Source organism: Fringilla coelebs (assembly GCF_963513975.1).
Source record: "Fringilla coelebs genome assembly, chromosome: 32".
NCBI lineage: Eukaryota > Metazoa > Chordata > Aves > Passeriformes > Fringillidae > Fringilla > Fringilla coelebs.
The window spans coordinates 568,168-582,873 of NC_140058.1; the positions used below are offsets into that span (position 1 = coordinate 568,168).

Consider the following 14,706-nt stretch of genomic DNA (forward strand, 5'->3'; position numbering starts at 1 on the left):
GTCCCTGTCCCACTGTCCAGCTGTGTCCTGGGGTCTGTCCCTGTCCTGGGGTCTGTCCCTGTCCCACTGTCCAGCCGTGTCCTGGGATCTGTCCCTGTCCCACTGTCCAGCCATGTCCTGAGATCTGTCCCTGTCCCACTGTCCAGCTGTGTCCTGGGATCTGTCCCTGTCCCACTGTCCAGCCGTGTCCTGGGATCTGTCCCTGTCCCACTGTCCAGCCCTGTCCTGGGATCTGTCCCTGTCCCACTGTCCGGCCATGTCCTGGAATTGTCCCTGTCCTGGGATCTGTCCCTGTCCTGGGGTCTGTCCCTGTCCCACTGTCCGGCCGTGTCCTGGGGTCTGTCCCTGTCCCACTGTCCGGCCATGTCCTGGAATTGTCCCTGTCCTGGGATCTGTCCCTGTCCCACTGTCCGGCCGTGTCCTGGGGTCTGTCCCTGTCCCACTGTCCAGCCGTGTCCTGGGGTCTGTCCCTGTCCCACTGTCCAGCCGTGTCCTGGGATGTGTCCCTGTCCTGGGGTCTGTCCCTGTCCCAGGGTCTGGCTGTCTCCCAGCACTGTCCCTGTCCCTGGATCTGGCCGTGTCCAGTGTCCAGCACTGTCCCTGTCCCACTGTCCAGCCGTGTCCTGGGCCCTGGCTGTGTCCCTGTCCCTGTATCTGGCCGTGTCCCAGGTGTGTCCCTGTCCCTGTATCTGTCCCTGTCCCTGTATCTGTCCCTGTCCCAGGATCTGGCCATGTCCCAGGTGTGTCCCTGTCCCTGTCCCAGGATCTGTCCCTGTCCCTGTCCCAGGTGTGTCCCTGTCCCAGGATCTGGCCCTGTCCCTGTCCCAGGTGTGTCCCTGTCCCAGGTGTGTCCCTGTCCCTGTATCTGTCCCTGTCCCTGGGCCTGGCTGTGTCGCAGGACTGTCCCTGTCCCTGTCCCAGATGTGTCCCCATCCCTGTCCCTGTCCCCATCCTGGGATCCATCCTGTCCCTCTCCCCTGTCCCTGTCCCCTCTGTCCCTGTCCCAGGTGTGTCCCCATCCCTGTCCCCTCTGTCCCTGTCCTGGGACCTCTCCATGTGTGGAATCAGCCAGGCCAGGGCTGTCCCTCGGTGTCCCCTGGGTGTCCCTCGGGTGTCACAGGTGTCCCTTGGTGTCCCCTGAATGTCCCTCAGTGTCCCCTGGGTGTCCCTCAGGTGTCACACGTGTTCCTCAGTGTCCCCTGGGTGTCCTTCAGTGTCCCCTGGGTGTCCCTCGGGTGTCACAGGTGTCCCTTGGTGTTCCCTGGATGTCCCTCAGTGTCCCCTGCTTGTCACAGGTGTCCCCTCAGTGTCCTTGGTGTCCCCAAAGTGCCACAGGGATCCAGGATGTCCCCCAGGTGCCACAGGATGCACAGATGTCCCACTGTCCCCTGGGCTGTCCCCAGTGTCCTTGTGGGCCCCTGGGTGTCACCTCTGGCTGTCCCCAATGTCCCTGTGGGTCCCTGGTGTCACCTCAGGCTGTCCCCAATGTCCCCTCAGGTCACAGTGCCACGGATGCCACCTCAGGCTCAGTGTCACTGCTGTCCCCAGTGTCCCTGATGTCCCCAATGTCCTCTGTCAGTCACGGCACCGTTGGTGCCACCTTGGGCTGTCACTGCTGTCCCCAATGTCCCCAGTGTCCCAGCAGGTCACGGTGCTGTCGGTGTCACCTTGGGCTCGCTGTCACTGCTGTCCCTGATGTCCTCAGTGTCCCCGAGGTCCCCAATGTCCCCTCAGGTGACAGTGCTGTTGGTGTCACCTCAGGCTCAGTGTCACTGCTGTCCCCGATGTCCCCAATGTCCCCTGTTGGTCACGGTGCTGTTGGTGTCTCCTTGGGCTGTCACTGCTGTCCCCGATGTCCCCAATGTCCCCAGTGGGTCACGGTGCTGTCGGTGGCCCCTCAGGCTGTCCCTGATGTCCCCTGTGGGTCACGGTGCCATTGGTGCCACCTCAGGCTCACAGTCCCCAATGTCCCCAATGTCCCCTCAGGTGACGGTGCTGTTGGTGTCACCTCAGGCTCAGTGTCACTGCTGTCCCCGATGTCCCCAATGTCCCCAGTGTCCCCTCAGGTCACAGTGCTGTTGGTGGCACCTCCAGCTGTCCCCAATGTCCCCAACATCCCCCATTGGTCACGGTGCCATTGATGCCACCTCAGGCTCGCTGTCACTGCTGTCCCTGGTGTCCTCAATATCCCGGTGTCCCTTGTGGGTCACGGTGCCATCAGTGCCACCTTGGGCTTGCTGTCACTGTTGTCCCTGATGTCCCCTTGTGGGTTACGGTGTCATCGGTGCCACCTCAGGCTGTCCCCGGTGTCCCCTCAGGTCACGGTGCCGTCGGTGGCACCTCGGGCTGTCCCCAATGTCCCCTTGTGGGTCACGGTGCCATCGATGCCACCTCGGGCTGTCCCCAGTGTCCCCTCAGGTCACGGTGCCATCGGTGCCACCTCGGGCTGTCCCCAGTGTCCCCTCAGGTCATGGTGCCATCGGTGCCACCTCAGGCTGTCCCCAGTGTCCCCTCAGGTCACGGTGCCGTCAGTGCCACCTCAGGCTGTCCCCGGTGTCCCCTCAGGTCATGGTGCCATCGGTGCCACCTTGGGCTGTCCCCAGTGTCCCTCAGGTCACGGTGCTGTTGGTGCCACCTCGGGCTGTCCCCAGTGTCCCCTCAGGTCACGGTGCCATTGGTGCCACCTCGGGCTGTCCCCGATGTCCCTCAGGTCACGGTGCCGTCGGTGCCACCTCGGGCTGTCCCCAGTGTCCCCTCAGGTCACGGTGCCGTCGGTGCCACCTCGGGCTCGCTGTCACTGCTGTCCCCGGTGTCCCCGGTGTCCCCGATGTCCCCCGGGGTCAGGGCGAAGGGCGGTGGCAGCTCCTCGTCCGAGGAGCCCAGCGAGTCCTCGTCCCCCAGGCGCGTCCCCAAGGCCACCGCGCCGAAGGACAGCGGCCCCCGCAGCAGCCGGATCTGGGACAGGGGGACAGGGACAGGGGACAGTGGGGACAGTGGGGACAGGGGACAGTGGGGACAGGGAGGGGACAGGGACAGAGGGGACAGGGACAGGGGACAGAGGGGACAGGGACAGGGGACAGTGGGGACAGGGACAGGGGACAGAGGGGACAGGGACAGGGGACAGTGGGGACAGGGAGGGGACAGGGACAGAGGACAGGGACAGGGGACAGCGGGGACAGGGAGGGGACAGTGGGGACAGGGACAGGGGACAGTGGGGACAGGGACAGGGGACAGTGGGGACATTGGGGACATTGGGGACAGTGGGGACAGGGGACAGTGGGGACAGGGAGGGGACAGGGACAGGGGACAATGGAGACAGGGGACAGGGGACAGTGGGGACAGGGACAGGACAGTGAGGGACAGGGACAGGGGACAGTGGGAACAGGGAACAATGGCGACAGGGAGGGGACAGTGGGGACAGTGGGACAGGGGACAGTGGGGACAGTGGGGACAGGGGACAGTGGGGACAGGGAGGGGACAGTGGGTACAGGGGACAGTGGGGACAGTGAGACAGGGGACAGTGGGGACAGGGAGGGGACAGTGGGTACAGGGGACAGTGGGGACAGTGAGACAGGGGACAGTGGGGACAGGGAGGGGACAGTGGGTACAGGGGACAGTGGGGACAGTGAGACAGGGGACAGTGGGGACAGGGAGGGGACAGTGGGTACAGGGGACAGTGGGGACAGTGAGACAGGGGACAGTGGGGACAGGGAGGGGATAGCAGGGGACAGCAGAGGACAGTGACAGAGAAGGAACAGGAGAGGGGACAGGGGATAGCAGGGACAGGGGATAGCAGGGACAGGGGACAGAGAGAGGACAGGAGGGACAGCAAGGGGAAAGAACAGGGGACAACAGGGGACAGGGGACAGAGAGGGGACAGGGGACAGAGAAGGGACAAGGGAGGGAACAGGGACAGGGGAGGTGATGGGGACAGGGACAGGGACAGGGACAGGGACAGGGACAAGGACAAGGACAGGAATGGAGATGGGGACAGGGACAGGAAGGGACAGAGCCAGGGGACAGGAGGGGACAGGAGGGGACAAAGGCCAGCAGAGAAGGGCAGGAGGGGGGACACAGGGGGAACAACTGTCACCAGCTGTGCCCAGGCCGTGTGGCACTGAGGGGACATGGGTGGTGGCACCTAGGGATGTCACCAGTGGCACTTGGGCCACACTGGGGGTCCCCCAGCACCTGTGGGTGCCACCTGGGTGTCCCCAACCCCTGTCACCTCCCCCAGCCCCCCGGATGCCACCTAGGTGTCCCCCCATGTCCCCAGTCCCCCAGGGTCCCCCACATCCCTGGTGTCCCCAGTGTCCCCCATGTCCCCAGTGATGTCCCCAGTGATGTCCCCAATGGTGTCCCCAGCAATGTCCCCAGTGATGTCCCCAGTGTCCCCAATGGTGTCCCCAGTGTCCCCAGTGATGTCCCCAGTGTCCCCAGTGGTGTCCCCAATGATGTCCCCAATGTCCCCAGTGTCCCACCTCGGCCTTGAGCTGCCGGATGTGGCCCTGCAGGTGGCGGATGTACTGCGCCCCTGTGTCCCCAGTGTCCCCAATGATGTCCCCAGTGTCCCCAATGATGTCCCCAGTGTCCCCAGTGATGTCCCCAATGTCCCCAGTGTCCCACCTCGGCCTTGAGCTGCCGGATGTGGCCCTGCAGGTGCCGGATGTACTGCGCCGCGTCCGAGTGCTCCAGCTGGCCCTGCAGGCGCCCCTCCTCCCGCTGGGGACACCGGGGACACCGAGGGGACACTGAGGGGACACTGCGGCCACCTGGCCCCTCCTGTGTCCCCCATGTCCCCTCTGTCCCCTCCATAGCCCCATGTCCTTCATGTCCACCACATCCCCATGTCCCCAACCCCTCCATGTCCCCCTGTCCCCCCATGTTCCCAACCCCTCCATGTCCCCCTGTCCCCTCCATGTCCCCCAATGTTCCCTCCATGTCCCCCTGTCCCCTCCATGTCCCCCTGTCCCCTCCGTGTCCCCTCCATGTCCCCCACGCCCCACTCATGTCCCCATGTCCCCTCCATGTCCCCACATTCCTCTGTGTCCCCATGTCCCCCATCCCCTCCATGTCCCTGATGTCCCCAAGGTCCCTCATCCCCTCCATCCCCTTTATGTCCCCATGTCCCTGATGTCCCCAGTGTCCCCAAGGTCCCCCATTCCCTCCATCCCCTCCATGTCCCCATAATCCCTTCCATGTCCCCAATGTCCCCAATGTCCCCATGTCCCTCATGTCCCCATCCCCTCCATGTCCCCATGTCCCCCATAATCCCTTCCATGTCCCCAATGTCCCCATGTCCCCAATGTCCCCATCCCCTCCATGTCCCCATGTCCCCCATAATCCCTTCCATGTCCCCAATGTCCCCAATGTCCCCATGTCCCTCATGTCCCCTGTGTCCCTGATGTTCCCCGATGCCCTCAATGTCCCCAATGTCCCCTATGTCCCCATGTCCCCACATGCCCCAGTGTTCCTGTGTCCCCATCCCCCTCCATGTCCCTGGTGTCCCTTATGTCCCCTATACCCTCCATGCCCAATGTCCCCATGTCCCCCTGTGTCCCCATGTCCCTGTGTCCCCATGATCCCTTCCATGTCCCCAGTGTTCCCCATGTCCTCATGTCCCAATGTCCCCAACGTCCCTGATGTCCCCATGTCCCCATCCCCTCCATCTCCCTGATGTCCTCAGGGTTCCCAGTGTCCCCATTGTCCCCAGTGTCCCCAATGTCCCCATCTCCCCCCATATCTCCATGTCCCCAAGTCCCCCATAATCCCCTCCATGTCCCCAATGTCCCCGATGTCCCCAATATCCTCAGTGTCCCCAATGTCCCCAACATCCCCATGTCCCTGATGTCCCCCCTCCCCTCCATGTCCCCAGTGTCCCCAATGTCCCCATGTCCCCCCGATGTCCCCATGTCCCCAGTGTCCCCGATGTCCCCCATGTCCCCCCGATGTCCCCATGTCCCCCCGATGTCTCCATGTCCCCAGTGTCCCCAATGTCCCCAACATCCCCATGTCCCTGATGTCCCTCTGATGTCCCCAATGTCCCCATGTCCCCCCGATGCCCCCATGTCCCCAATGTCCCCATGCCCCCATGTCCCCCTGATGTCCCCAGTGTCCCCGATGTCCCCCATCCCCTCCATGCCCCCATGTCCCCCCAATGTCCCCAGTGTCCCCCCGATGCCCCCATGTCCCCAATTGTCCCCAATGTCCCCATGTCCCCCCCCATGTCCCCCCGATGTCCCCAGTGTCCCCGATGTCCCCTCAGTGTCCCGTACCTGGATCTCCAGCTCGGCCACGCGCTGCCTCATCTCGGCCAGGGCGGCCATGCTGTCGGCCTCGCGCAGCCGCACGGCCATCACCTCCTCCTTGCTCTGGGGACAGCGCTGTCACCGCTGGGGACACCTGGGGACGGCCCTGCCACCCCCGGGGACACCGCGGAGACACCTGGGGACAGCCCTGCCGCCCCCGGGGACACCGCAGGACAGCCCGGCCACCCCCGGGGACACCGCAGGGACACCCCAGGGACACCCAGGGACAGCCCTGCCACCCCCGGGGACACCGCGGGGACACCTGGGGACCGCCCTGCCACCCCCGGGGACACCGCGGGGACACCCGGGGACAGCCCTGCCACCCCCGGGGACACCGCGGGGACACCCGGGGACAGCCCTGCCACCCCCAGGGACACTGTGGGGACACCACAGGGACACCCAGGGACAGCCCCCGGGACAGCCCTGCCACCCCTGGGGACACCGTGGGGACACCCCAGGGACAGCCCTGCCGCCCCCGGGGACACCTGGGGACACCCCAGGGACAGCCCTGCCACCCCCGGGGACACTGCGGGGACACCCCAGGGACACCCCAGGGACAGCCCTGCCACCCCAGGGACAGCCCTGCCACCCCCGGGGACACTGCGGGGACACCCCGGGGACACCTGGGGACACCCCAGGGACAGCCCCAGGACAGCCCTGCCACCCTCAGGGACACTGCAGGGACACCACGGGGACACTTGGGGACACCCAGGGACAGCCCCCGGACAGCCCTGCCACCCGTGGGGACACTTGGGGACACCCAGGGACACCCCAGGGACATTCGGGGACACCCTGGACACCCCAGGGACACCCAGGGGACACCCCAGAGACACCTTGGGGACACTACAGGGCCAGGCAGGGACACCCTGGGGACACTTCAGGGGCACTGGGGACATCCCTGTGTGTCCCAAAAGTCCCCAAGAGTGCCCAATGTCCCCAAGTGTCCCCAATGTCCCCAGTGCCCCTGATGTCCCCAATGTCCCCAGTGCCCCTGATCCCCCCAATGTCCCCAATGTCCCCAGTGTCCCTGATGTCCCCAATGTCCCCAGTGTCCCCAATGTCCCTGCTGTCTCCAGTGCTGTCCCCAGTGCTGTCCCCAGTGTCCCCAACAGCCCCGCTGATGCTCCCAATGTCCCTGATGTCCCCAATGCCCACAGTGTCCCCAGGGTGTCCCCAATGTCCCCAGGGTGTCCCAAACGTCCCCAATGCCCACAGTGTTCCCAATGTCCCCAAATGTCCCCAACACCCCCAAGTGTCCCCACTGCCCACAGTATGCCAAGTGTCCCTGATGTCCCAATGTCCCCAATATGCTCAATGTCCCCAAATGTCCCCAAATGTCCCAAATGTCCCCAAAGTCCCCATTGTCTCCAATGTCCCCAAAGCCCCTGCTGTCCCCAGTGTCCCCAATATCCCCAATGTCCCCAATATGCTCCATGTCCCCAATGTCCCTGATGATGTCCCCAATCCTCCCGATGTCCCCATTGTCCCTGATGTCTGCAATGATGTCCCCAGACACCCCAATGTCCCCAACATCTCCTTTGTGCCCATGATGTCCCCAATGTCCGAATGTCCCCAACATCCCCAAGTGTCCCCAATGTCCCCCAATGCCTCAAAACCCCCAATGTCCCCAATGTCCCCATGTCTCCAATGTCCCCAGCTGTCCCCAACTTCCCCAATGTCCCTGATGATGTCCCCACTGTCCCCACCGCTGTCCCCAATGTCCCCAACATCCCCAGAGCTGTCCCTAGTGTCCCCAATGTCTGTAGTGATGTCCCCAGTGTCCCCAATGTCCCTAGAGCTGTCCAAAATGTCCCCGATGTCCCCAGAGCTGTCCCCAGTATCCCCAGAGTTGTCCCCAGTGTCCCTGATGCTGTGCCCAATGTCCCCACTGTCCCCGATACCCCCAGAGCTGTCCCCAATGTCCCCAGAGCTGTCCCCAGGGTCCCCGATGTCCCCAATCCCCCAATGTCCCCAATGTCCCCAGTGTCCCCAGTATCCCCAATCCCCCCAATCCCCCGATGTCCCTGATGTCCCCAAACCCCCCGATGTCCCCAGTGTCCCTGATGTCCCCAATCCCCCAATGTCCCCGATGTCCCCAATGTCCCCAGTGTCCCCCATGTCCCCAATGTCCCCAGTGTCCCCATTGTCTCCAGTACTGTCCCCAGTGTCCCCAATAGCCCTGATGATGCTCCCAATGTCCCTGATGTCCCTGATGTCCCCAATGTCCCCGGGGTCCCCAGTGTCCCCAATGTCCCCAATGTCCCCAATCCCCCCCAGTGTCCCCGATGTCCCCAATGTCCCCAATCCCCCCAATGTCCCCGACGTCCCAGTGTCCCCGATGTCCCCAATCCCCCCGATGTCCCCAATCCCCCCAATCCCCCCGATGTCCCCAGTGTCCCCTCAGTGTCCCTAATCTCCCCAACGTCCCCAGGGTCCCCAATCTCTGATGTCCCAGTGTCCCCGATGTCCCCAATCCCCCCGATGTCCCAAATCCCCCCGATGTCCCCGATGTCCCCAGTGTCCCCCCAGTGTCCCCCCGGTGTCCCCTCGGTGTCCCCACCTTGCACTGTGCCTCGGCGTGTTTGCGGTGGCTCTCGCTCAGCTGGGCCTGCAGCCCCTGGCTCTGGGCGGCGGCGGCGCGGAGCTGCTCCCGCAGGCCGGCGCAGGCCTGCTCGGCCCGGCCCAGCACCGACCGCTGGATCCGCCCCTGGGCCCGGGATTGAACCGGGATTAACCCGGGATTAACCCGGGATTAACCCGGGATTAACCAGGATAAACCCAGATAAACCCGGCACAAACCCAGCCCTGCTCCCGCAGGCCGGCACAGGCCTGCTCGGCACGGCCCAGCACCGACCGCTGGATCCGCCCCTGGGCCCGGGATTAAACCGGGATTAACCGGGATTAACCCGGGATTAACCAGGGATTAACCAGGATAAACCCAGATAAACCCGGGATAAACCCGGCACAAACCCAGCCCTGCTCGGCACGGCCCAGCACCGACCGCTGGATCCGCCCCTGGGCCCGGGATTAAACCGGGATTAACCCGGGATTGAACCGGGATTAACCCGGGATTAAACCGGGATTAACCCGGGATTGAACCGGGATTAACCAGGATAAACCCGGGACAAACCCGGCACAAACCCAGCCCTGCTCCCGCAGGCCGGCGCAGGCCTGCTCGGCACGGCCCAGCACCGACCGCTGGATCCGCCCCTAGACCCGGGATTAAACCGGGATTAACCGGGGATTAACCGGGATTAAACCGGGATTAACCCGGGATTAACCAGGATTAACCCAGATAAACCCGGCACAAACCCAGCCCTGCTCCCGCAGGCCGGCACAGGCCTGCTCGGCCCGGCCCAGCACCGACCGCTGGATCCGCCCCTGGGCCCGGGATTGAACCGGGATTAACCCGGGATTAACCCGGGATTGCCCCGGGATAAACCCAGCCCTGCTCCCGCAGGCCGGCGCAGGCCTGCTCGGCACGGCCCAGCACCGACCTCTGGATCCGGCCCTGGGCCCGGGATTAAACCGGGATTAACCCGGGATTAAACCGGGATTAACCAGGATTAACCCAGATAAACCCGGCACAAACCCAGCCCTGCTCGGCACGGCCCAGCACCGACCGCTGGATCCGCCCCTGGACCCGGGATTAAACCGGGATTAACCCGGGATTAAACCGGGATTAACCAGGATTAACCCGGGATTAACCTGGATTAACCAGGATAAACCCAGATAAACCCGGGATAAACCCGGCACAAACCCAGCCCTGCTCGGCCCGGCCCAGCACCGACCGCTGGATCCGCCCCTGGGCCCGGGATTGAACCGGGATTAACCCGGGATTATCCCGGGATTAACCCAGATAAACCCAGATAAACCCAGATAAACCCGGCACAAACCCAGCCCTGCTCCCGCAGGCCGGCACAGTCCTGCTCCGCCCAGGATTAACCCAGATAAACCCAGGATTAACCCGGGATAAACTGGGATTAACCAAGATAAACCCAGGGTTAACCCGGGATAAACCTGGGATTAACCCAGATAAACCCAGGATTAACCCGGGATAAACCTGGGATTAACCCAGATAAACCCAGGATTAACCCGGGATAAACCTGGGATTAACCCAGATAAACCCAGGATTAACCCGGGATAAACCTGGGATTCATCCATCAAAATCCTGGTACAAACACAAAGTTAACCTGGGATAAACCTGGGATAAACCTGGGATTTGATCCGGGATAAACCCGGGATAAACCCTGGTCCCTGCTCTCCCAGTGCTCCCAGTTCAGTTCCCAGTATCCCCAGTCCATCCCAGTCCCTCCCAGTCCCTCACCTGTGTCTCCAGGTGCAGCACTCTCTGTCCCAGTCCCATCCCAGTCCATCCCAGTCCCTCCCAGTCCCTCCCAGTAGCTCACCTGTGTCTCCAGGTGCAGCACCCTCTGTCCCAGTCCCTCCCAGTCCCATCCCAGTCCATCCCAGTCCCTCCCAGTCCATCCCAGTCCCTCCCAGTCCCATCCCAGTCCCTCCCAGTCCCATCCCAGTCCATCCCAGTCCATCCCAGTCCCTCCCAGTCCCATCCCAGTCCCTCCCAGTCCCATCCCAGTCCATCCCAGTCCATCCCAGTTCCCCCAGTATCTCACCTGTGTCTCCAGGTGCAGCACTCTCTGTCCCAGTCCCTCCCAGTCCCATCCCAGTCCCATCCCAGTCCATCCCAGTCCCTCCCAGTCCATCCCAGTCCCTCCCAGTCCATCCCAGTCCCTCCCAGTCCCATCCCAGTCCCATCCCAGTCCCTCCCAGTCCATCCCAGTCCCATCCCAGTCCCTCCCAGTAGCTCACCTGTGTCTCCAGGTGCAGCACTCTCTGTCTCAGCGCTCTCAGCTCCATTCCCAGTCCCTCCCAGTCCCTCCCAGTCCCTCCCAGTCCCTCCCAGTCCATCCCAGTCCCTCCCAGTAGCTCACCTGTGTCTCCAGGTGCAGCACTCTCTGTCCCAGTCCCATCCCAGTCCCTCCCAGTCCATCCCAGTCCCCCCAGTCCATCCCAGTCCCATCCCAGTCCATCCCAGTCCCATCCCAGTCCCTCCCAGTCCATCCCAGTCCCTCACCTGTGTCTCCAGGTGCAGCACTCTCTGTCTCAGCGCTCTCAGCTCCATTCCCAGTCCCTCCCAGTCCATCCCAGTCCCTCCCAGTCCCTCACCTGTGTCTCCAGGTGCAGCACTCTCTGTCCCAGTCCCTCCCAGTCCATCCCAGTCCCCCCAGTAGCTCACCTGTGTCTCCAGGTGCAGCACTCTCTGTCCCAGTCCATCCCAGTCCCTCCCAGTCCCTCCCAGTCCATCCCAGTCCCTCCCAGTCCCTCCCAGTCCCCCCAGTCCCTCACCTGTGTCTCCAGGTGCAGCACTCTCTGTCTCAGCGCTCTCAGCTCCATTCCCAGTCCATCCCAGTCCATCCCAGTCCCATCCCAGTTCCTCCCAGTCCCTCCCAGTCCCTCCCAGTAGCTCACCTGTGTCTCCAGGTGCAGCACTCTCTGTCTCAGCGCTCTCAGCTCCATTCCCAGTCCCTCCCAGTCCCTCCCAGTCCCCCCAGTCCCTCACCTGTGTCTCCAGGTGCAGCACTCTCTGTCTCAGCGCTCTCAGCTCCATTCCCAGTCCATCCCAGTCCATCCCAGTCCCTCCCAGTCCTCCCAGTATCTCACCTGTGTCTCCAGGTGCAGCACTCTCTGTCCCAGTCCATCCCAGTCCCTCCCAGTCCCTCCCAGTATCTCACCTGTGTCTCCAGGTGCAGCACTCTCTGTCTCAGCGCTCTCAGCTCCACCTGGGCCTGGCTCTCGCGGAGCTGCACCCCCAGCACGGCCTCGTGCAGCGCCCGCGGCTCCTTCCAGCGGCCCCCGCACACCTGGGGACACACCTGGGCAGGTGACACACCTGGGGACACCTGGGGACACCCCTGGGACACACCTGGTCAGCCATGGGGACACCTGGGGACACCCCTGGTCAGCTATGGGGACACCTGGGGACACACCTGGTGAGGTATGGGGACACCTGGGGACACACCTGGGGACTCACCTGGGGACAGCCAGAGACAGCTGGGACACCTGCCAGGCATCCCCCAGGTCACTCAGGTGTCCCCTTGTCCCCGATGTCCCCAGTGTCCCCAGTGTCCCTGTCTCACCTGCCAGCTGTCCCCAATGTCCCCGATGTCCCCAGTGTCCCCAGTGTCTCCAGTGTCCCTGTCTCACCTGCCAGCTGTCCCCCAGTGTCCCCAGTGTCCCCAGTGTCCCTGTCTCACCTGCCAGCTGTCCCCCATGTCCCCCATGTCCCCCATGTCCCCAGTGTCCCCAGTGTCCCTGTCTCACCTGCCAGCTGTCCCCGATGTCCCCGATGTCCCCGATGTCCCTCAGTGCCAGCTGTCCCCAGTGTCCCCAGTGTCCTCAGTGTCCCCAGTGTCCCCAGTGTCCCTGTCTCACCTGCCAGCTGTCCCGGATGTCCCCCATGTCCCCGATGTCCCCGATGTCCCTCAGTGCCAGCTCCTGCAGCTCCTCCTGCAGCCGAACCACGCTGGAGTCGTCCGGGAGCAGCGGCTGCCGCTGGGGACAGGGACAGGGACATCAGGGACAGGGACAGCAGGGACAGCAGGGACAGAGGGGACAGGGACAGAGGGGACAGGGACAGGGACATCAGGGACAGCAGGGACAGGGACATCAGGGACAGGGACAGGGACAGCAGGGACAGAGGGGACAGGGACAGGGACAGCAGGGACAGCAGGGACAGCAGGGACAGGGACATCAGGGACAGCAGGGACAGCAGGGAGAGCAGGGACAGGGACATCAGGGACAGGGACATCAGGGACAGGGACAGGGACAGGGACATCAGGGACAGCAGGGACAGCAGGGACAGGGACATCAGGGACAGGGACAGCAGGGACAGCAGGGACAGCAGGGACAGGGACAGGGACAGCAGGGACAGAGGGGACAGGGACAGGGACATCAGGGACAGGGACAGCAGGGACAGCAGGGACAGGGACAGGGACAGCAGGGACAGAGGGGACAGGGACAGGGACATCAGGGACAGGGACAGCAGGGACAGCAGGGACAGCAGGGACAGCAGGGACAGGGACAGGGACATCAGGGACAGGGACATCAGGGACATCAGGGACATCAGGGACAGCAGGGACATCAGGGACAGGGACAGGGACAGCAGGGACAGCAGGGACAGAGGGGACAGGGACAGCAGGGACAGGGACATCAGGGACATCAGGGACATCAGGGACAGCAGGGACATCAGGGACAGGGACAGGGACAGCAGGGACAGCAGGGACAGAGGGGACAGGGACAGCAGGGACAGGGACAGGGACAGGGACAGCAGGGACAGGGACAGGGACAGGGACAGGAGGGACAGGGACAGGGACATCAGGGACAGCAGGGACAGGGACATCAGGGACAGGGACAGGGACAGGGACAGAGGGGACAGGGACAGCAGGGACAGGGACAGGGACAGCAGGGACAGGGACAGCAGGGGACACAGGGGACATCAGGGACATTGGGGGGACAGCAGTGGGGACAGACAGAGGAACCTTCACAGGCCACTCATGATGGCTCCTGTCCCCAGCGCCACCCACGGGACCCTCCCTGTCCCCTCCCTGTCCCCAAGGTCCCTCCCTGTCCCCAGTGCCACCCACGGGACCCTCCCTGTCCCCTCCTTGTCCCCAAGGCCACCCATGGGACCCTGCCCTTCCCGTGGGACCCTGCCACCCCCAGTGCCACCCCGATGTCACCTCGGTGTCCCCATGTCCAGGACCTTGTCCTGCATCTCCTTGAGGGCCCCTTGTCCCCAAGGCCACCCACGGGACTCTCCTTGTCCCCAAGGCCACCCATGGGACTCTCCTTGTCCCCAAGGCCACTCCTTGTCCCCAAGGCCACCCACGGGACTCTCCTTGTCCCCAAGGCCACTCCTTGTCCCCAAGGCCACCCATGGGACTCTCCTTGTCCCCAAGGCCACTCCTTGTCCCCAAGGCCACCCATGCGACCCTGCCCACCCCGTTGGGACCCTGCCACCCCCAGTGCCACCCCGGTGTCCCCATGTCACCTTCTCCATGTCCAGGACCTTGTCCTGCGTCTCCTTGAGGGCCCCTTGTCCCCAAGGCCACCCATGGGACTCTCCTTGTCCCCAAGGCCACTCCTTGTCCCCAAGGCCACCCATGGGACCCTGCCCTCCCCGCTGGGACCCTGCCACCCCTGATGCCACCCCAGTGCCACCCCGGTGTCCCCATGTCACCTTCTCCATGTCCAGGACCTTGTCCTGCATCTCCTTGAGGGCCCCTTGTCCCCAAGGCCACTCCTTGTCCCCAAGGCCACCCATGCGACTCTCCTTGTCCCCAAGGCCACCCACGGGACCCTGCCACCCGCAGTGCCA

General features: G+C 64.0%; 1 protein-coding gene across 1 annotated transcript in view; it reads right to left on the reverse strand.

Annotated features, from left to right (window-relative positions):
* Positions 1–1,964: 1,964 nt before the first annotated feature.
* The window catches only part of EVI5L (ecotropic viral integration site 5 like), a 47,647-nt gene continuing 34,905 nt past the window's right edge, over positions 1,965–14,706 (reverse strand). The window contains exons 15-20 of the mRNA XM_084223889.1: positions 12,762–12,881; positions 12,062–12,190; positions 8,869–9,015; positions 6,276–6,371; positions 4,627–4,722; positions 1,965–2,955 (exon numbers count right to left, since the gene is read on the reverse strand). Of these exons, the coding sequence (XP_084080015.1) occupies positions 2,761–2,955; positions 4,627–4,722; positions 6,276–6,371; positions 8,869–9,015; positions 12,062–12,190; positions 12,762–12,881 (783 nt within the window). The 3' untranslated portion in view covers positions 1,965–2,760. The remainder of the gene's footprint in view (positions 2,956–4,626; positions 4,723–6,275; positions 6,372–8,868; positions 9,016–12,061; positions 12,191–12,761; positions 12,882–14,706) is intronic.